Source organism: Geotrypetes seraphini, chromosome 3 (genome assembly GCF_902459505.1).
Source record: "Geotrypetes seraphini chromosome 3, aGeoSer1.1, whole genome shotgun sequence".
NCBI lineage: Eukaryota > Metazoa > Chordata > Amphibia > Gymnophiona > Dermophiidae > Geotrypetes > Geotrypetes seraphini.
The window spans coordinates 323,265,539-323,289,234 of NC_047086.1; the positions used below are offsets into that span (position 1 = coordinate 323,265,539).

The following is a 23,696-nucleotide window of genomic DNA, read 5'->3' on the forward strand; positions in this document are numbered from 1 at the left end:
CAAATGCTAGGAAGTTCTTCTTCACTCAGAGGGTGGTAGACACCTGGAATGTGCTTCCAGAAGAGGTGATAGGACAGAGTACGGGTTTCAAAAAGAGATTGGATGATTTCCTGAAGGAGAAGGGGATTGAAGGGTATGGATAGAGGGTTACAATACAGGATATTAAATGATTAGGGAATAAAAGGTTTAGATAAAGGATTGCTGGGCACGATGGACCCCTGGTCTGACCCGGCAGAGGCAATGCTTATGTTCTTATGTTCTTATTATGGCAATATGCAAGCCCTTTACCAAGGGTGTCACTTTTGGATCTTACAGTTAAGATGATGTTTTTAGTCACTATTGCCGCAGTGCAAAGGATCTCTGAGCTGCAGGCTTGGTCTTGCAGAGCAATTTTTTTCCTCAGATTTACAGAGCCTAGAGTATTGCTGCACACAATTCCCCCCCTTTCTTGGTACACCACTGCCTGAGGAAGGGGAGTTTGGTCTCCAAAAGTTAGTAAAAAAATATAAAAATTAGTCCAATAAAAAGGTTACCTTATTTTTTAATACCTTTTGCCATCTCTGGTTTCTGCTTTCCTTATCTTCTCTTCACTCTCTATTTCTTTTCAATGTCCGCCCTCTTTCTCTGTCCCTTCCATTTTTCTCTTTCTGTCTCCACTCCCTCTCCCATGCTCTGGTATCTCTCTTCTCCTTTCCTTTCCTTTCCTTTCCTTCCCTTCCTTCCTTCCCACCCCAACTCACCCCATGGTCTGACATCTGCTTCCCTTCCCCTATGCCCTGAGATCGCTCTCCTCTCTTCTCTTTCCATGCTGTGGCATCTCCTTTCTTTCCTTTCCCTCCCTCCCTTCCTTCCTGATGGTCTGACATCTCAGTCTCTTTCTCTTCCCTCCCCCCCATACCCTGGCAACTCTCTCCTTCCCTTCAATCTCTCCCTCCCCATTCATGCTCTGGTATCTCTTCTCTTTCCTTTCCCTCCCTTCCTCCTTTCTCCCTGGCCTGGCATCTGTCTCCTTCTTTCCCTCCCTCCATGGTCTGGAATCTATCTCTCTTTCCTTCCTTTCCTTCCCTCTCTCCCTTCCCCATGGTCTGACATCTCTCTTTCTTCTCTCCCTGACTCTCCGGCGGTGCAACATTCATAACTCAGTGCTCTTGCCGGCATCGGACCGTCTTCTCTGCTGGGTCTTGCCTTTGGGGAAACAGGAAGTAGGCAGGACTTGGCAGAGAGGAAGGCCCAATGCTGTCGGAGTAGCAAATTCTGAATGCTGCTGCTGCCGGAAGAAGTTCTGGGAGTTGAACCATGATGCTGGCCCTCATTCGGAGCACCCTATTATGGGCTGCACCTAGGATGGACTGCCACCCCCCTTGGTATGTCATTGAGTGGGAGATATCCATAACTGTTAGTGTAGGGAGCACTCAGGTAGGTGGCTCGATTATTCCACCTTTTTTTATCTCAAGTTTTTGTTGTTATTGTTATGTTTTTCACTAATTGTTACAGAACAGAGTTGATTATGTTGGGTAGATTCCCCATACTCCTCCTTATATTTATTCCTATAGTGCTTGGCAATTACTTTGGTACAGACTGAAGAAATACAGCACAGTCCACTGTAGAAGGAGGCAGAGCTGAAAAAAAGATAGTTGATATCTTCTGCAATCTCACGATTAAAGTGGGACAAAACCCATTTATCAAGACTACTGTACCTTTCTACCAGAACGAAGATTATCGAAGTAAGAACCTAATCTTCCCATAGGGTAATATAATCCTGAGGCAGTACATTTCTGCCAAGAAGTACAGAACATGTGTGATTAAATGTTGGCTCTTTTGTTGCAGGTTCTTATGCTAGCGATGTATAATCTTTCCCTAGAAGGGACAGGACGTCAAGGCTACTTCCGATGGAAAGAAGATATTTGTGCTTTTATTGAAAAACACTGGACTTTCTTACTAGGAAACAGGTATGTAGATTGGGTTCAACAAAACATCATGGTGAAACTTCAACTAAAATATATGAATGCTTGTTATTTTGTAGTGCTTTGCAGATTGTGCAGTTATTATGCAACACCTAAGAAATGGAATACTTCTTGTGAAAGTGCTGGGGAGTGGGCACTGAAGGACCCAGTTCCAGAAGGAGTTTTGTCCCAGTGCATGAACACAAGGACAATTCAGCAAGTGGAACAAACCATTCCATTGGTTTTTCCCAGAAGACCAGAAATCAGGCATCAGGCAACCAACTGACTATTGTCTGCAATTTTAGGACATGTGTTTTACTTAATCATTACTAGTTTCCCAAGAGGAGAATTACAAAATCCTGTAGCAAAAGAGGTCCCCAGCAACACGAAGCACAAAACACTGTCTCAGAATCAGGACTGATAATAGCAATATACCCATAAGTTTAACAATTGGATTTGTATCCGTATATTTCTCTGACTCTGCCCAGCCTTTAGATCATTGATCTGGTACTATGTGCTGTTTTTAGATCATTCTAAACTAAACTAAAGCTTAACTTTGTATACCGAGTCATCATTCTGAGAAGGCTCGGCTCGGTTTACAGCAATTAAATAAACAGGGAATGATTTACAAATGATAAATAGAAGATAATAGCAAAATTTCAAAAGAGTAGTTTTTAAAGATTTACGGAAAAATGGAAACGAACTGGAGCTCCTTTAAAAAAAAAAAAGGGGGAGATCATTCCAGAGTTGAGAGAATTTAAAGACCAAAGATTCACTGAAGATCTTGACTCCTTTAATCCCTTTCTTAGAAGGAAGGGAGAGTTTAAGGGCTCCTTTTACAAAGGTGCATTAGGGCCTTAACGCGCGGAATAGCGCGCGCTAAAATGCCACGCGCCCTAGCTGCTACTACTTCCTCTTGAGTAGGCGGTAGTTTTTTGGCTAGCGCGCACTATAGTGCGCGCTAATCCACTGCTAAAAACGCTAGCGCACCTTCGTAAAAGGAGCCCTAAATTGTTGAATACCTCTTGCAAAGAAGAATTGGTAAACGTTCCAAAATAAAGGAACTACCAGGTGTATAGCGATATATAAATAAAATTTTATGTTATATTATAAAGGAGACTACCAGTTACAATCATTCAAAGCAGCATTATCCAGCTGCTTAAGATATGTCTATAAATGTCAGACCTATGATTGTATCGATCTAGTTTAGACCAACAGTGTGACTCGGTAGTCTCTTATGGGCCCTTTTACTAAAGTTTAGCCTGCACTAGTGCACTTTAGTGTATGCTGAGTGCTATGTGGCCTATCATAGGCGTAAGATAGAATATGAAGCATTTAGTATGCAATAAGCTTTAGTAAAAGGACCCCTTATATTTTACAAATCATTCTTAGACAACCTGATTCTGCATCGTGTTTTTGCTACCGTACAGTGATCTAATGGGTCATCCCTTGAGCCAAGCTTTTCTATAAATATTTTACGTGCAGTGGCTTTCTTAAGCATCTGGATAATGCTGTTTTGAATAATTCTAACTGATGGCCTCCCATTTAAACCTAATTGTTACACATATGGATATTTTTGGTGCAAAGAATACAGGAGTCTTGACAAATGAATTATGTATCTTCACCCACATGTTTATGTAGAAGGAGTTAATTTTCTTTGGCTCTAGCGCCTCCTTGGTTGTTCCTTCTACTGAGGGTGGTTTCTGATCTGCTCCAAGATAGTTTTTATTATTTTGGGGTATATTATCTGGATTATGAGACTTTCAGTGCTGTAGAGGTTCCCAGGATGGGACAGCTCCTGACTGCAAGAAAACTCAGACTCTCTGGATGAGTCTTTAGCTAGCAGGGCAACCCTTAGGGGACCCTGCCTAGTCAGCCTGCCCTAACTATTTGGAGGCTCAGGGACTATTCTCCTAGTAGCAGAGCTTGCTCTTAGTTATCCAGAACTTGAGTGCATGCTGTATGGCCCTATGCCGGTCCCTAGGGCTGTGTTTTCCTCCAAAGTGCGTGGAGTTAGGGGGGTTGAGATCTCGGTCACATTTATTGGTTTGACTGGCAGCCCAAAGATACAAGCTTTTGGAGCTGCTTAAATGCTTGTCTAATGCAGAAATCTTCTCTCTACTTCAGCTGGAGTCCCAGCTAAAGCAGTTCCAGCACCAGCAGTAACTGTGAATACAGGCTATTATAGCCTATGGAAGACATTGAAGGTGGCTTATAATTACATTTTTGAAGGTTGCTGGGGCTTCCTTTAGGGTCCACCAGTTCTTAAAAACCCCTTCTCAAGTTTTTTAAACTGTATTTTTGCTCTATCGAGCTGTTTTTGGTGCCAGAATGCTTCTGTGGTGGCCATGTTAGATTTTTCAGTTCAACTCAGTCTGCCTTGAAAACACCTCAATCTGGTTCAAAATTGATAGAGATGGACTCCTCAGGCTGTTCTATCCCTATATCGTGCCAGATTTGCACTGGATGGCCAAAAGATGAGCATCCGTGTGCTATGCAGCACATGAGGAGGGGGTTGGGGCTTAGAGGCATGGCTTAGCCCCCTCTGATTCCTCCAGGGCCATGGATTCGTAGGTGGCTTAGTCTGTGGGTCAAAAATTCCTCCCTGGAAATAGCGACTCGGCATCTGTGTTGAAGCGCTAATGAGCAAATGCCCCTGGGCCCTTGAGGAAGCAAAGATAATCCCTACAGGGGTCCTTGGGGAACCCTGGACAGGGATTTACCCTGATTTTGTGAGTCTGATGTTTTAAGCCTATCTAAATTATAGGGGTCTGTCGGCACCATCTGAGGCACAGGAGGTTGTACCTCAAAGAATGTAGTCCTCCCTTCGCAGGGAAGAATGGGTCTCGGAGTTGATTTCTTTGATTCTCCAAAATGAATCTTCAATGTTGGAGGATTCAGGGAGACTGTGGCAGCCCTGGATCATGGGTAGGATCTGATGGTGCACCACCTTTGTAAACGAGCAGATTTGCTTGAGATTATTACTGAATCATTGTAGGAGCAAAAGTTAGAACCCCGTAGACCCCAGAAGCTCAGTGTTCTGTCATGAGCAGTTCTAAGGATCAGACCACATTCTTCCTCACATTCTTATATTATAATGATGCTGACAGAGCATTTGGATGCTCCGGAGGAGCCTTTGCAGGTTGTCAAGACCATGGCAAAAATGTATCCAATGTCTCCTGACTTTCAGCATCTGTTTGTCCAGCCTAAGGTGGATTCCTTGGTAGCGCAGGTTAGCAAGAGGACTTTACTCCCTACTGAAGGAGGAGTGATAAGGATGTGCAGGATCGCAGGGTGTATTTAGTCCTCAGAAGGCAGTTTGAGGCCTTGGCTTTCAGTCTGAAGGTGACAGCAACGGCTTTCTATATTGCATGTGCCTGCCATACTAGGTTACGTCAGATTCCTTCATCAGATGACGATGTGTACCCATAGTTATTAATTGCCAGGGTAGATTATGTGACAGATGCTCCTATATGACATATTTTTAGAGTCATGAGCAAGGTTGCTGCATTCTCGATCTCCACCTGCAGAATCCTCTGGACTAGGCAGTGGGTAGGAGATTCAGCTTCCAAAGCCACTTTTAAGCAGGCTACTTTTTAAGGGTCAGTGCTCTTTGGCAAAGGATTGGACAATCTCATGGTTAGTGTGTTGGATCGTTGGCCTAAGTCTTTGCTCAGACCTCGAGAGGATCAGGTCATGGTAATTTTTGAGGTTCTTGGAGATTTTGTCTACCCTCAGCCTCAGTGGGCTCCTCTGCTCAGCGATCATATTACAGCTCATGGCAGAGATATAGCAGTTCCAGGTGGGCTCATCCCACTGCTTCCTGCCCACCAGCAGCAGCCTCCAAAAAGGCCTGATGACGCCTATGATAGGTGAGAGGTGGATGACTTACTGGGAGGCTTGGGCACAAATATGCTTAGACCACTGGGCATTAGACATCATTCGAGAAGGATTAAAACTCAAATTCTTTCAGAGCCAGGGGGACTTATCTGTGAAATCCCCGGTTGGTTGACTGGAGAAAGCAGTCAAAGTGAAAGCAACAATTAGAAGGCTAATATATGCGTTTGTGTGTGTATAGTTTTGTACTGTCCTGTAAAAATGCATAATAGGGCATCATACTTTTAAATATTATACTGTGGACAAAATGCATACCCTGTTTAGCAGTATGAGGTCCCGTTATGCATTTTTACAGGAGTGTTCTGGGAGGAGTGGTATTGGGGTGATCGTGCTTAATTGAGGGGAGGAATGCCTTGGGTGTACTGTTCCCTTTTTAAGCTGAGCAGAAGACCTTCAGCAACAATCCTGCCAGTGGGTTGTGATGTTTCACTATCACATTTTCAATAATGAGGGACAGGCAAGCTCTACAGGATTCCAGGGAACCTGCCTGTCTCTAGCCATTGATAATACAATATTGAAACGCCCAACCCCTCTGGCAGCAATGCAACTGGAGGATTCCACTCACATTAGAAGAACAGTGCTTGGATGCCCAACACCCTTCCACTAGCCCTATTTAGGAGCAGTCCCATGCCTGTATGTCATTTATTTGTGCTTTTTGTCTTAAATGCAGGAAGAAGACATCCACTTGGTGGAGTACAGTGGCTGGTTGCCTCTCTGTGGGTAGCCCCTTGCTCTTTCGCTCAGGAGCACAGGAGTTTGGGGAACCAGGGTGGTGGAAACTCGTCCACAACAGGCCTCCCATCATGAAGCCTGAAGCAGAAAAGCTTTCTTCATCTGCCCTCAGAACCAAAAGTACCAGTCATCGTTTGAATTGTGCAGGGCGCCAGGCAGGTGGGGAGCCGTGCAGCTCTGGGAGCCCTTTGGAATAATTTTGAGCTAATGTAATGTGTGTTATAAAGGCTGTACAGTGCGAGTACATCTGACTGCATATCATTACTCCTGCATGAAAAACAAGGGGAAATTAGCTTCTCAGGATTTCATTCTGCCCTTATGGGACACCCCCAAAAGCTCTGGAGAAAGCGTAGAAGAGCCTCTTTACTCACCCATAGTAAAGTATTCTCATGCTGTTTTACCATGAGATATTTCTATTTATTTAGTTGGATTTATTAACTGCCTTTTACAGCAAGTATAGTTCAGCATAAAACTTACAATTTTGTTAACAGCATCACAGTAGTAAAAAGACCAAATATATACAGCTACAATGAGTCAGGTAAACTCAAAATCAGCAGATTGAAACTTAATACAGTAGAATCCCAGTTAACTGGTATTCAACAAACCGGCACTCTCAAAAAAAAAAAAAAAAAAATTGTTTCCTGCGCTCCTCACCCAACAACCTCCAAAGTCGTGCACTCCTGATCCAACAACCCCCCTCCCTCCAGCCCCCAAAGCATCAGCGGCAACCACAAATCTCCCTTCCACCCTCCAGCCCCCACAGCAGCAGCCACAAATCTCCCTCCCTCCATCCCCCAAAGCAGCAGCGGCAGCTGGTCCTGACAACCCCTCCAAACCCAAAGCAGTAGTGGCAGCTGATGAGTAGATACAGCTCCATAAATGGCTGCTTTTGGCCAGCCCCAGCAGGGCCTTTCCTCTGCTGTAGGGCTGGCTGGAAGCAGCTTGTTTATGGCGCTGCCTCTGCTCACCGGCTGCCACTACTGCTTTGGGTTTGGTGATGCTCAGGAAGAAGAGTATCGATGGCACATCTTGAGGTGAATTTAACTGTCTTAGAACAGTGCAGCTTGTGAAGTTTAGTCTGAGCTATCTTTATTTCTTTCCAAAGTAGTGAGCTACTTTACATGCATATACTGTACATGTGATTCAACTTTTCAATATTTTACTTGTGTTGGGCCTGATTTCTTTATGTGCTTTATGTACATTATAGACAATGCATGAAATCAGCAAATAATACATGCGGTTTGGACAATAATATGGCATCATTACAATTATACAGCTCTGGAAAAGTCTTTTAGCTCTCTCAGGGAAATAAGACATAAGTTAAAAGAAGTATTAACTTTATTAAAGACTTACCCAACAGAGGGCAAAGTTGGAATATTTTACTTCCTCCTTTTGTTGTTAGGGTTGTACTACTGCTCTGTACAAGTTAAACCTTCTATGAGCTGCAAGTTGAACCCTGGTCACCTCTTTGGCAGACCAGATAGACCATGTTGGTCTTTATCTGCTGTCATTGCCATGTTACTATTAGGGACATTTTCAAAAAACAAAGACATCCAAAAAACGGTATAAATCAGCACTTGGACATTCTAATCGCTAGGGTGTCCAAGTGCCTCTTTTCTAATCCGTCTTTCTTGATGTCTTGCAAGGCATTCTACCCACTGTGCATCCAAGATTAAAAGGGGTATGTTGAAGGCGAGTTCTGGGCGGGCCTAGATTTGGATGTCTTGCAGCAATAAACGTTCCTCAGGACGTCCTGAACAAAATTTAGATGTTGCGAGCTAGACCTGTTTTAAAAGCATCTTAAGTGCCAAAATGGTCCCCAAACTGACCAAATGACCTTTGGAGGGATGAAAGCTTGACCACCCCTCCCCCCAGTGATCACTAACCCCCTCCTACTCCCAAAAATCTGAATTAAACAGTAGAGACCTGTCTCTAGAACAGCAGCATCTAGTATGAGAAATCCTAGTAGTGCATCACATAGGTGTCTTAAGTAGCCTGGTAAGTGGGCTAGTGAGCCATAGGGAGGAGGACCCAGACCACTCTAAACCACTACATTTATGGTGGAACGTGTGAGCTCACCAAAATCTACCCAAATCCTACTATACTGCCATATAGGTGCCACCTGCATCCATAAGGGCTTTTGGGGTGATAGATCAGTAAAGTAGATTTTGGGGGGAGTTTTGGCGGGCTCACCCTACATTTTACGGGGTTGAAGTTCACAGCAGTGCCTTCTAAGGTGCCCCACTGCTCTATTGGCTTGTCTGTGGCCAGTTCATTACTTAGCCCCTCCCAAGTTCAAATGGTGTGGATTTGAACGTTTGAACTTGGACGGATTTGTGGCCAAAAATTGAATGTCCTAAAGTTGGACTTCCTGGTGGGTAAGATGTCTAAGTAAGTGATTTTCAAAAAAAATTGGATATTTTGTGATGCTCCGGTTTCAAAAAAATGTCCGTTTCTCCATTTCCGACTTTGGACATCTTGAGGGGGACATCCAAAGTCTGACAGACATCTGATTTAAAATATCCCTCCAAGTTATTTAAGTTTTATACATAGAGGTATTTCCTGTTGGATCCTAGTTTACCTTTCACAAGCCAATTTCTGTCTTGGGGTCTTTTCTATTTATCGAACATTATTGAACTTACTTTCCTTTGTCTCTGTGCTGTTTTTCTTTCTGTGTTCTGATTTTTGTTCAGCTGTAGGGGAAGGTATTGAGGAAGGCAATAGAAGAAAACATCCCTGCTATTGCTTCAGAGAGACTCTGAGATACACACTACATGGTTAGGCACCCATATCCTGGTGGCATAATTCACAGAGGTGATAATGTTTCTAGGTATGCTAGAAAGAGGATAGCTGATAATTGTGGCTCTGCTGGTTGTGGACTGACACAAATGAGCTTAGCTTAAGAAGGGATAAGGATGGAGGGAGGTGGCTAATGACTCCTCACCCAACCTTCTGCAGCTCATCTTGTGTGATTATCCAGTGGAAGCAAGATTAGGGATGTAGGTGGGGAGGGTGAGGGGGAAAAAATCATCTCTGGGCAGAGTGAAGGAGACTTGAGATAATCAATATCCTTTATTTACAACAGCTAACAAGCCGCCCTTGGATCCCATCATCACAGTGGAAGGACTGAGGAAGCGAGCAAGTCGCAATCCAGTAGAATCTGCCATGGAGCTGAAGGAGAAGAGGTCCCGTACTCAGGAAGCCAAAGACATCCGACGAGCACAGAAGGAGGCAGCAGGCTTTCTTGACCGCAGCACGTCCTCCACACCAGTGAAGTTCATGAACCGTGTCCGTCGACCAGACATGATTTTGGAGAGGGGAGAAGTGATAGATTTCTCCTCCATGAGCTCCTCAGATCGAACATCTATGACCAGCCCCTCTCCTTCTCCTTCTTTGGACTTCTCTGCTCCAGGCACACCAGCTTCTCATTCAGCCACTCCTAGCCTGCTGTCTGAAGCAGATCTCATACCAGACGTGATGCCACCACAGGCCTTGTTCCATGGTGAGAACCAGCTTCATTTCCCATGTTTTGTGTGCCTTTCTGTAATAGACCTAGCACAAGAGAAAGGGAACAAGTGTATTGATAATTAAAGGGATGTGCATTCATTCGAGATGGTGTAGGAGACATCAGACATTTCCCATGTAGTTTTTAACTCAAAATGAGACAAGACACTTTATTTTTTGTGGGGCAGGGTGGGGGGGGGGAGGATTCCTTTGTCATCAGTAGTGCACCATATTGTGCCTGGAGTGACATCAACAACACTGTCTCCAAAATGGGGGGGGGTGTAAAACAAAACAAATAACAGCAAATAAAATGAAAAAACGCAAAGACATCACAGGAAACAGACATTAAAATTTTTGGCCTGCCCAGTTCTAATCCATATCTCTTTTCTGATGAAGAATTTGAGTAGCTGTGTTGGTACTGAAAAATAACTTGAGGTTTGTTTTGTTTTTGGGTTTTTTTGTGTATATTCTGTTACTGTCATTGGGCCCAACCAGCAAGAAAAGAACTTGTGGAGAGTTGATGTCCAAGATGAAGACTTCATTAGAACAAATTGATAATCCACATAAAAATGTCTAGGGCCTGGACCACTGGAAACATATGGACCCAACACGGTCCGTGTTTTGAACTATTGTCTTCTTCAGGGGTCCGTCCCTATAGGTCCTTTAGGTAGGCTTGTGGATTAAATAGTAAAGGCAATAGCTCCTATGCCTTAGGGCTATTGTCTTCACTATTTAATCCACAAGCCTGCCTATAGGACCACCTATAGGGACCCCTGAAGAAGACAATAGTGTCAAAACACGGACCGTGTTGGGTCCATATGTTTCCAGTAGTCCAGGCCCTAGACATTTTTATGTGGATTATCTATTTGTTCTAATAAAGTCTTCATCTTGGACATCAAGTCTTCATCTTGGACATCAATTCTCCACAAGTTCTTTTGTTTCTGGTTGTGTCCCCTTTTGTGGCGGGATCAGGGTCAACTTTTTTGTATTATCATTGGACCAGCTAAAGCCATGTATGAATCATTCCCTATGCATAAAAGGGAGGAGAGGAGTCGTGCGAGTCTGGTTTATTTTGCCATATACAAGCAGACAATGGCTTGGGGGAGATCAATGATGTGGCAGCTTACTAGTCTTCAGTGGGGTAGGGAAGTGGGTGTCCCGTTTCTGGCAGGCAATTACCCACTTCAGCATGGTGGCTTCACAGTGGGGACTGAGACCAGGGACAGGCATGCTCCAAAACAAGGGCAAAATAAGAACACTTCAAGAACTGAGACCAAAGTGTCTGTGTGTAGAAGCTGTATCCACCCATTATTTGTGACAATTGTGATAAGATTCTTTTAATTAGGTAAGGATGGTGAAAGTACTATTTATTACTACTTGTCATTTTTGTAGCGCAGTGAACAGTGGAAGATGGGAGAAGGGTGGTTTGAATGGTTTCCCAAAAGGAAAAGAAGTGGTAGAGGACCAAGAACAACAAAAATAAATCAATGAAAAGAGGAACGTTGGAGTCAAGGAATGACAAAACACAAAATTAATTATGCTAAAAATAGACCAACAGGTCTGTATAAACAATTCCCCCAAACAGTGGAGGGTCAGAAGGATTCAACATGATGCTATATTTCAGCACAACCACCTGTATCAGGGATCGCAAAAATCTAGGATCATAAATACAAACACAATCAAAAAAATGTTCAAACAAAACACAAACGGCCAAATGAACTGTACACTTTTCAAGTAGATGTACAATGGAAGTAAAGGTTAAATAAAGTTTTAAACCTAGAGATACTAAATTGCTGTACACACAACAGGTTAAATATTGAACAGATAATACACTATTTTTTTTCCAAATAGATCTTGTATTAAAGAATAGAATATAAGACAACATACTTTGCATCAAATGTCCATTAACAACATAGTTCAGCATCCAACCTTCCTTTGCCTGTGACTGGTCATTGGCAACGAGGTATGTGAGTGTTCCTCCTAGCAGCACTTGCTAATGTTCCAGAGGTGGGGTCCACAGCCAAGGACGGGCAAAATGCAGTAGCTTCTTTAGATCTTACCTGATGTAGCCATTCATCTTTATAACATACCAGTGCAAAGGGGTGTTGCCGTTTATATTGAACCCCTAAATCACAGAGGTGTTGCATTAATGGTCTGAGTTCCCGAAGATGCTACAAGGTTGTAGAAGCCAAATCTTGAAAGACTTCAATGCAATAGGAGTCCCAGTGGATGGTGTCTAGGGATTGTGCCTTAGTGCACACTCCTTCAGCTTGAAGTTGCAAAAACAGGCTATAATATCCCTAGGCCTATTGTCACGAGATTGGTCTAATGCTCTGTGTGCCTGTTCTAATTGCACCATCGATGGTTCTAGCTTTTGGTCTTGCAAAATAGTGCAAACTATCTGTTGCGCAACTTCTTCTGCATTATAGTCCGGGCACTGTGGGACCCCTTGGAAACACAGATTATGTTGACGCCCTTTATTTTCGAGGTCTTCAGTTTTATACATCAAGTAAAGATCAGTTTGTTGGCAGTCTAGCCAGTTGCTCTCAAGGATAGCAATAGCTCCAGCCTGCTCATTTAGGTACGTCTCATTAACTGCTACCCTCATGCCCAATGCTGTGATTTTCCTTCGGAGCTCACTGATAATGCGGTAATATCAGACTGGACCGCCTTATTATCCATTTTTATTTCGGCCATCCATACTTGATCCGCTTGGTGTTCCGGGATAGGGCCATCTTCACCCAGTTCTCCCCGTCATTCTGTAGGATGTGCGGTCCTGGTCTGTTGTAGTGCCATGCTTCCTTGAGCTCGCTTACCCGAGCTAAGTAAAATCAGCCAGATTGACTGACCACTGTTTCGTCGCTATTGAGGACAGCTCAATTGATGAAGAGTGGTCAGCCTCTGGGACTTTTGTCAATTCCGCTGCCAAATTCCCACTTAAAGCTGAATTTCATCACAAGGACATGTGGCGCTTTGGGAACAAGCTGCCTCCATGAGAGCTGTTGTTACTTCCTTGACAATACACTATTTTAAATAAACTTGAATCACCACATATATTACTATCTAAATATAGTCAGTAATGAGAAATATGAAAGTACCCATGTGTGCCGTTTGTTTATATTAGACAAAACATCCCCATTGTGTAAAGAGAATAGCAAGTAAATAAAGATTAAAAACTTGTATAAATGTTTGAGTTAATGATGTACATATCTGAATAGTTTTAACCTCAAGTATCTGTAGTTGGGGACTAAATAATCTTCAAAAAGAGAATCTCTCAAAAGATTGTGACATCATGATCTGAAGTGGCTTTTAGTGTGTGAAACCATAGGAAACCCAGACCGTGCTGTGATTTGATTATCTTTTTTTACAGTGGCTGACTTCTACAACCATTTTTGTCTTTATCCCTATTTAGATGATGAAGAAATGGAAGGAGATGGGATGATTGACCCTGGAATAGAATATATTCCTCCGAGCGCATCCCATGCTGGTGGGGGCACTATGTCCATGAGCAGAAAGAAGATGAAAGCACCAGAGCAAATCAAACAAGAGATGGAAAGCGAGGAAGAAAAACTGACAAGGATGACTGCTGACCACTCAGGCTCCGAGGGCTCAAATGTGTCTCTACAGGCCCGTGCACGAGACAAGAGGAAGGCACAACCTGAGAAGGCTGATAAGTCTAGAATGCACAAGGACATCGCACTCACCCTCTATGAAGAAAAACTACTGCTGAAGAGGCTGGAGAGGTGCCCTGAGGCTATAGCTGTAACTCCTGAAGCCAAGAGGCTCCGGCGGAAGCTGCTGGTTAGAAAATCCAAGAGGGAGAGGGGCCTTCCACTGTTTGATTTAGATCAAGCTGTGAATGCCACCCTTCTATTGGTTGGAGGGGTTTATGGTGCTAAGGAAGGAAGTAGCAGGTTACCATTGACAAATATAATGTATCGGACAGCTAGCCAGGACTTCAGGATCCTTGATAGGTATCAGGTAAGTGTTCAGTTATAAGGGATCCTAAACTGATCATGGATATGTTTCCCTTGTCTTTATTTGAAGCTGTGAGCCACCTTGAGCTATTACTGAAAAGCCAGAACAAGAAAAATGGAACAAAAATCCCACAAAACTCGAAACAGGAAACGATGAGTGGGAGAAGACTGGAACAAAACATGTCAATCCTCAGTACAAAATGTGCTGAACAAAATGGTGTTTTATTCACAATTGAAGAGATCTATTACAAATATATTTACAAAAAGATATATAATATATAAAAATAAAATCTAATAATATCAACATTGAAAATATAAATGTACAACAATGTCCACAAATTTTAAAAATTCTAATTAAATTAACATTAAATATGCCCCCTCTTTAATCATCAGTAAAAATAAGTCAACTGCTGAATATTCAAACTATTGTTCAATACTAAGTCTTAACAACAGCAATTACACTATCCACTTATGGATCATTTGTTCACACAATACTATATGTTGTTTTTTTGTATATTATTTATTTGTATGGACCTTCTGACTGCAACCGGGCACAGAAACCGCCTCAGTTGCTACAGTCTTCGTCAGTCCAATCTTTATTAATTTTTATTCATTATTTTTTAATATCCTTTTCTTTATGTGTATAAAATCTTCATATTTGTATTAATACTATTAGAAAGAGAAACTTCACTTAACTTAATAGTGATTAGTTCATCTTTGCACCTCTCCCGACATGCATGTTTCAATGTAGAAACTTTTCTTCAGGGTCAAGGCAAAACTAAAATGACAAGCAGAAAATTTGGCTATAGTGTTTACTTTATAGTTCTTAGACCATCCTAACAGCAGTGCCTCTACTAAATATCGTGTCAGAGAACTAAGATTCAGAGAAGCAAATAGACAAAAAAATAATAATAAATCTAAGATTCAGAAAAGCATGTATTATAAAATACTCCACATTAATAAACTTCTGATATATCAAAATATTAATTTCTTATTTGCTTTTCCTAATAACTCCTCTCGTATAGGTTAAAAAGAGTAAATCGTCATCCAATATTCATTATCCTTCTAATTCTAATGAAGTCAAACCTCATTGGCTACTATTTCATTCAAGTCCAAGCTTAATATAGCTAGTCTCCTTATTGGTCAATCCTCCACTATCAACCATAATATATATTTTTCTTGTTTTATAGTACAGTCAAACCTCAGTTTGCAAGTAACGCGGTTTGCAAGTGTTTTGCAAGACGAGCAAAACATTTGAGCAAACTTTAACTCGCAAACCAAGCATTGACTCGATGAACGAGCGCGTCCACCCCGGGAACCGGCTTCTTCCCCCCCCATGGCCCACCCCCAAACCCTTACCTCCAGCATACACCGTGCCTTCTAGATGTTAACACGCATGCGTACGTAGTTATGGTTTTTGCAGGTGGTGCTGTGTGGGTGGAGCTTTGCTTGTGACGTGCAAGAGCCGTGCTGTTGTAGCCCGGGTGGTTTTGGCTTCCTTTGGTGCAGAATGCGAAGTGCAGCAAAGGCGGCGCCATGAGTTGCTTCGGGGAATGGAGGGTCCCGTACCCTTCAACTGCCATGGTGGCCCACAGGAATACGATGAAGGGTAGAGGTGTGGTAAGTGGCTGTGTTGGAATGGGGCACTTTGTTTCTTTACAGGCGATATTGCCGGGCCGGAAGCTCTTAGGGGAGTGCTTGCAGCTGAACTCGGTAGAGGATTTAGTGAAAGCTAAGCTGGGGTTGGCTAGTTTCTGGTCGAGTTTAGGGCTTGGGGAGGGGAGATGTGCAACATAGGCCTGTTTTTGGGATGTGGAACGAATCATTCAAGTTTCCATTACTTCCTATGGGGAAACTTGCTTTGATATACAAGCGCTTTGGATTACGAGCATGCTTCTGGAATGAATTATGCTCGCAAACCAAGGTACCACTGTAATTTTTTTATAAATTTATAATTCTACACTTAATAGTGTAAAAGCAAATCACTTATGTACAAAGCTGATCAGGGTTATCCAACATGAATTCACATTAAGCGAATAAGCTGTTTCAAGGAGCAATCCCTATATAATATCAACAAAGAGAAGTATCAGAGAAAAACCGCCATTTGAATAGCATTTCGAAATGGTGAGTGAATAGACATTAGAAAGATTGTGAGCCCACCAGGACAGAGGGAAAAATGCTTGAGTACCTGAATAAATTCATGTAAAAACCATTCTGAGCTCTCCTGGGAGAATGGTATAGAAAATTGAATAAATAAAAAAAGAATAGTTCCCTTAGAGGAAAGAATTGCTATTCAAAATGGTATTTTTCTTCTCTGTTGATATTGTATAGGGATTGCTCCTTGAAACATGGTATCATGTGCTAGAGCAGCATTTCCAGTTCTCTGCGCTCGTCTTCAGCCTAGCGGTTTGCACCTCGCACCTTTACCAAGGTCATGGCGGGGGTAGGGCACCTTCGCAAGGCAAGGATCCAAGTGCAGCCATGTTTGGACGATTGACTAATCAGAGTCCCAACCAGGGAGGAAAGGCAAACGAGCGGTTTCAAGAGTAGTCCAACTCCTCCAGGACCTGAGGTGGATAGTCAACTTCAACAAGAGTCGGCTGGAACTGACCCAGTGCCTGGAGTACCTGGTGGTTTTGTTTGATAATTTTCTTTCTTGTAGATGTGTCTAGTAGTCCCGAAGCCCCGCCCTGCAAGCAGGCTTTGCCTGCTTTCTGTCTTACGATCAGTTTGGATTTGGATCCTTCTATCTATCAGATAAGCTGAAAAATAACAATGCAAGAAAGTATGGTCTGGATTAAAGGCTCCTTTTTACTAAGGTGCGCTAACGTTTTTAGCGCACGCTAGCCGAAAAATTACTGCCTGCTTAAAAGGAGGCGGTAGTGGCTAGTGCGCGTGGCATTTTACCGCGCGCTAAAACCGCTAGCGCACCTTTGTAAAAGGAACCCTAAGTCTCTACTTGTTAGTAGGACATGCGAGTAGCTACAAGCTCTGTATAATATTAGTGCTGTTTCACATCTGTTAGGATGTTAATTGGTATGTGTGTTACAGAGCAGAATAGAATTGTAGTGTTGGGGATTTTTTCCCCCCCCCCATTTCCCTCCTCCCAATTATGTCTGTCATTACCGTGCTACTTAATTGCTTTTGTACAAACTGAGGCGGCAGGAGCAACTCCCTGGGAAGGAGGAGGAGTGCAAAGAGATTGACAGCATTCTGCAAACAACCTGTGAGTTCAGATGCATAACCTATGCCTCCTTTTATTAAACTGCACTGAATGCCTCGCACTGCTCATGACGCTCATAGGAACTCTGTGAGCGTCAGGAGCAGCGCGGCTCACCGCGCTAAAAACTGCTATTACAGTTTAATAAAAGGGGGTACTAATCTTTCTTTAGGTGATAAGTTTTTAGTAGTCCATTTATACTCTGTTTATAGTGCCACGTTGTAATGTCTGATAGTGTTTTCAATTAATGTCTGTTTCATGATGTGTAATGCATATCTCCCCATATGCCATTTTTGCATTTCATGATTTATTTTATATTTTTATATTGTCTTTTTTCTGTTACATACAAGATTTCAACCCTGTTTGTTGGCTCAGTTGCAATTCTGTGGTGAATTATTTTTATAAGTTTTCATAAGCATCAACAATTGGTATGTCTATTACTATACTGTTCACTTTAGTAATCTCACTTGCAAGTTCCTCTTCAAAATTTTTTGGGGATTTTAAAAATTATTAAAACCATTGCTACTGTTTGTCCTTTGAATATTATATTTATTATATTTAATTTTAATATTATTAATTTTATTAGAATTCCTATGAGCATCGGAGCTGTTACTGCCACGGCTGGCACTAAAAATGCTAGTGCGCCTTTCTAAAGGAAGCGGTAAATGTGTGAACATTGTTATACACTTATATATTTGTATTTTCAGTGTTGATGATGTTAGATTTCATTTTTCGTGACCTCTGAGGTAGGCTCTTTGTAGCTGAAACACAGACCATGTTAAGTCTCTTCAGTTGTGAATAAAACACCATGTATATTTCAACCATTTTGTCCAGAGCATTTTTACCGAGGATTGACATGTTTTGTTCCAGACTTCTCCCACTTCTATTATTGAAAAGGACATCAGTAAATGTAAACAAGCTAGAATTTAGTAATTCCATAATCTGCATGTTTCTCTTGTCTTGCTAATAAGTATAGAGGTCATTTTGTAAGTGTGCATATACATATATAGCATATACATACTTTTTTCCTGTACAGGTACTGACAAATTTTCAGAACAAAGGATTGCACACACTTTTGCTTTGAGAATTAACCCAGCAAATTTTTGCACATTTGCACGTACTGTTTGGTGTGTAAACATTTTCCAACTTAATTTAGATATGTATGAATTGCTGTTAAGATGATTTTTGAGTGAGAGTATGACAGTTTAAAGTGGAGTTTTTTTAACCAAGGATGTATCCCCTACTTCAATATATCTTTTATGAAGTTAGGTTGTCCCCTGGATTTGCTGTTTGTGTTATTTTAGGTGACACTGAGGTCTTTTTCTCCACTTTTTTGTTTTAAATGTGGTTATCCCTTGCATCAGTTAAGTTTTTTAATGTGTTCTGAGATCGGTGATATTTTGACATTCAACTTGTCTGAATTTATTTTTCCTGAATTGTATCATGTTATTCATATTTCTAAGATTCTATTTGCCATATCTAAATTTACCTCATTCACTGTATATATGTTTACATTTGGATATTTACCTCCCCTTTTATCAAGCCACATTAGGGTTGTTTTTTTTATCGCAGGCCGCAACAGTAAAAGCTCCAGTGCTCATAAAAATAAAAATCTCAGCACGGCTTGATAAAAAAGGAGGTTACTAAAATTATTATGCTGTTAACAAAATTATGTTTTATGTCATGCTGTACTTGCTGTACACCATGGGCGTCCACACTTTCTTGGCTTGCGAGCTACTTTTAAAATGACCAAGTCAAAGTGATCTACCAACAATAACATTTTTTAAAACACTAAGAACACTGTACACAGAGAAAATGTTAATTATCATTTATATTCAGGGGGTTTTCAAAGAGGTCAAGGCAGGTGACTTTAAAATATGCAAAATCACCTGTAACAACAATGCAATGTCACCAGTAACAACAATGCAAAAATAGACAAATATTCCATTTTATTAAACTGCAATAGTTGCATGGAATTCCCCGCGCTGCTTCCGACGCTCAGAGGCTCCCTGCGCTAAAAACTGCTATCGAGGTTTAGTAAAAGGGGGCCATAGTGTAAAATATAGACACCAGATATAAATTCAGACACATTTTGATCACTAAATTTAAAATTAAATAATTTTTCCTACCTTTGCTGTCTGGTGATTTCACGAGTCTCCGGTTGCATTTCCTTCTTCTGACTATAAATCCAATATTTTTTTCTTTCTGCCTTTCTTTCTGCCTCCTGTATGATTCCTCTCCCCAAACCTCATTCCATTCTCTCTCTGTCCCTCCATGAGTCCAACTTTTTCTTCTCTCTCCCTCTCCCTCCCCTTTCTTTCTCTCTCTGCCCCTTTTCTTTCTGTCTCTCTCCCTGCCCCCTTTCTTTCTTTCTTTCTTTCTCTCTCCCTGCTCCCTCTCCTTTCTTTTTTTCTTTCTCTCTCCCTGGTCCCTCCCCTTTCTTTCTTTTTTTTAAATTTTATTTTCACAACTTTTATTGAATTTTCACAATGGCAAATACACCAGATAGCCAAATACCCACCCCAAAACATAAACAGTCATACTGGTACTCTTCAATATAAGGCAATACTATCCAACCCAAAATTTCCACCCTCCCTCTCTTTCTTTCTTTTTCTGTCTCCCTGTTCCCCCCTTTCTTTTTTTATTTCTGTCTCTCTGTCTTTCTCTCTCCCTGCCTCCCCCAAGCCACTGCCGCCGATTTCTCCCTGCTTCCCTGATGCCAGGCCAGGCGCGTACAAGCCTTCCCACCCGACATCAATTCTGACGTCTGAGAGGATGTTCTGGGCCAGCCAGGCAGTGATTGGCTGGCCCAGAACTTCCTCTCTGACATCAGAATTGACGTCGGAAGGGAAGGCTGTGAGCCCGGTGCTTGTACACACCTGGCCTGGCTTTTGGGAAGCAGGGATAACAGTACGCAAAGGCAATGCAAGTCTATCGCAGAGCCTGGGATGGGCTCCGTGATCGACTCGCATTGCCTTTGTGATCTACTGGTCGATCGCGATTGACCTTTTGGGCACCTCTGCTGTACACTGTCTTGGGTGAATCTCTTCATAATGAAAAGTTGGTGCTAAAGCCCAATAAATAAATATTTCATAAGTTCTAATATCAGATTCAGACACAGTTCTCTGGGCTGGATTTACCAGGCTAGAAGCTGAGTGGTTGAAGGCTCATATTTATGACCTGGTACCTTCCTATTGCTCCTTTAGGCTGACAACTGAATTTGAACTGACCCCTGTTAATGCCACAGATCTTCATTTGCATCACTCCTATTTTTAATCTTATCCTTGCTCCTCCCAGTCATCATAGCAAAAGCCTTAAATAGGGCCCACTAAGCACAGCTTCTAGAGCCTAATGCTAATGTGGATCATAAATCCATCCACTAAGCACCACTATTGCACAATGGAGGAAACAGCCCAGTGGTTGTGAATTTTGCTTTCACGGCATCCTCAACCACTGGCTATCACAGAGCCTTCCATATTAAACTTCTGAAGGTCTTATACTGATTGCTCGCACCACGCCACATCCTAAAGGAACTCCTCCAATGTAATTTTTGTATGAATAGGGGGAAGTAAGTCATTGATGTCCTAAATATAGCTTCTTTATTCGGTGTGTGGAAATACAATGTATATATTTTAATATTTAACATCTGTGTGGCACTGCCAGTTTACTTAGAGAGACCCTGTGGCTATTTAGTTTCTGGTCATGAGCATCTTGTAATTTGGTATCCATTAGGACCTATCACCTACAGAGAGTGCAGTCCTTGCATTTTAACCTTTTTAATTTTTTTCCACGATCTGTTTGACAGATAGCACTGCCCACAATGAAGGGATACCGGCAACCAACTACAAAATTTCTCTATCGACTGGTTGGGTCAGAGGGCATGGTGTCGGACCATAGTATTGTCAGTCCTTACACATCTCGGGTCCTGAAGCCTTATATCAGGTAAATATGATGCAAGGAGAGACTCTTGTAGGGAATGGGTTTTGGGTTTTGGTTTTTTTAAGGGAGAAATAGGGAAGATTTAATTGTTCATCTTATCCAAATCCAAGCTCAAGGTGAGTTGCACAATTCATATATAGTAGGTTTTTCTCCCTGCCCAAAATAATTTGCATTCTATGTCAGGGGTGGGTAACTTGCAGTCTGTGGGCCAAATGTGGCCTGCCATTGAATTTTATGTGTGTCTCCATGGCAGCAGGAAATGTGTGTCACAGAGACAGATCCAACAGAAGCTCTGGGGCCCTTTGACTAGTCCTTTTGTAATGCTGTCAAACCATGCTGGAGAAGCTGCAGCAGGGACCAAGGTTTGAGGGGCATGTCTAATTAGAGAAGATACCTGGATCATGTGAGCAGGGAAGAGACCCTTATTCCTCACTTATTCCCCACCTTCCCCTTCTTAGTGCATTCTGGGATGCACCAGGGAGGGGCCTAAGGCTCTGATTGGCTCAGATGCCTAAGGTCTCTCCCATAGGAGGGGTCTTAGGCACCTGGGCCAACTGGAGTCTTAGTCCTCCTTCCCAGTGCATCCTGGGATGCAGTGTGAGTAGGAGTGGCCTAAGACTCCCCATAGGAAGGGCCTTAGATACCTGGGCCAATGAGGGCCTTAGGCCCCTTGCCGATGCATCCCAGTATGCACTAGGAAGGGAAAGGCCAGCCATTTTGCAATGATGGGCCTGCCGTCCGAAAGATGTATGCATCCCTCCGGCCGGACTTTCATTTTAAAAGATATAGGGGTGTGTGGGGGGTTGCAGTGGGGGGGGGAATCTATTGGTTAGGGGGGTAGCTGGGGATCTGCACATGGGGGAGGCTCTAGAAGGGGGGATGTCGCTAGGTGGGGCAGGGGAAGTTCCTAGGTGTGATTCTTTAACCAGCATCTGTGACATGGGTGCCGGTTAGAGAATGGGGCTGGTTAGGCACTGATTCTGTATAGGATGCTGGTGTGCGATTCTCAGCAGCTGCTTAGGCGGCTGCTGAGACTGGCGTCCTATACAGAATTTCCCCCTAAGTGCTTAAAAATTAATTTCAGCGTGAAGCAAAACAGCTACCCTAAAAATCAAAAATAGTCCAACAACATAGCCAACATGAGGGCAGTTCTAAAGTGTGCATGCTAAGAGCCTGTTATATAAAGGAACGTTGACATATACTTTCCTTTATAGAATTCTAGCGTAACCAAGTATGTACATGCTTAATGTTTAGGTACAAATACTTACACCAGCCACGTACAATAAGTAACCTCCATAAGTAGGAGCCACCCAAGACCCGCTATGTAAGTTAAATGGGTATTTACAGAAAAGCACTTAAACTATACGGATATGCGAATAATGTAAAGGCCATCATTCAAAACATTTCTCAATGTAATGCAGGGGTCTCAAAGTCCCTCCTTGAGGGCCACAATCCAGTCGGGTTTTCATGATTTCCCCAATGAATATGCATTGAAAGCAGTGCATGCACATAGATCTCATGCATATTCATTGGGGAAATCCTGAAAACCCAACTGGATTGCGGCCTTCAAGGAGGGACTTTGAGACCCCTGATGTAATGGAAGCCTAAAGCTATAACGCAGATTCTAATTTAACACGATGTGGATCCTTCTAATACAGTGGGAACTTTATCTGTTAGAGACCTGTGCTTTTCAGAGGCTAATGGCATGCAGTATCTGGTTCCTGGATCTCTGTGCAATGCAACAAACAAAAAAGAGATATAAGTATCCGGAGACAACTATACCCCCATTACAGAAACTGTGCTATCTAAATATTCCTAAAGAAATAAAACAGGATTTAGAAAATCAATCAGCAGAACTAAACATCACAGATATCCTAGAGTCTTCACAGACTGAAAATTTCTGTAAGGGCTACACTTCTTGTGACCTTAGTCTTTTTACAAAACAAAGAAGCAATTTTTTGTCTGTTCTTCAGAGCTGAGAATGTTTCCAAGTAGACGCAATCCCGGCAGAAAAAATTCCTAATGTTACATCAATCTGTATTGAACTTAGGAGCTACCTTTCAGCTGCGCTTTCCTTGCAAATGTTGTGTCATGTATTCAGCTAATAGATATGTCTTTTATGAATCTGATCAATTACAATTTTTCGTGGCTTACTTTGGTAAGTTTCAGAAGATCTGGGGATCATTAGCAGATTTCTGTAAAGCACAGTTACTTACCGTAACAGGTGTTATCCAGGGACAGCAGGCATATATTCTCACATGTGGGTGACGTCATCTACGGAGCCCCGATGCGGAAGCATTTTCAAGCAAACTTGATTGAAGATTTAAGTTTGCTCTGCTGCTCCACGCATGCGTGCCTTCCTGCTCCACTAGGGGGTGCATCCCCTCGTGGTCTCCAGTTCACTTAACTAGCCAAGAAGCCAACCTCGGGGAGGTGGGTGGGTTGTGAGAATATATGCCTGCTGTCCCTGGATAACACCTGTTA

The 23,696-nt window shown here is 42.4% G+C and overlaps 1 protein-coding gene across 1 annotated transcript in view; it reads left to right on the forward strand.

Annotated features, from left to right (window-relative positions):
- Positions 1-23,696, forward strand: part of KAT14 (lysine acetyltransferase 14) — an 80,764-nt gene that overhangs the window by 26,031 nt on the left and 31,037 nt on the right. Inside the window, exons 3-7 of the mRNA XM_033936374.1 lie at positions 1,828-1,949; positions 6,511-6,731; positions 9,658-10,074; positions 13,489-14,057; positions 21,079-21,215. Of these exons, the coding sequence (XP_033792265.1) occupies positions 1,828-1,949; positions 6,511-6,731; positions 9,658-10,074; positions 13,489-14,057; positions 21,079-21,215 (1,466 nt within the window). The remainder of the gene's footprint in view (positions 1-1,827; positions 1,950-6,510; positions 6,732-9,657; positions 10,075-13,488; positions 14,058-21,078; positions 21,216-23,696) is intronic.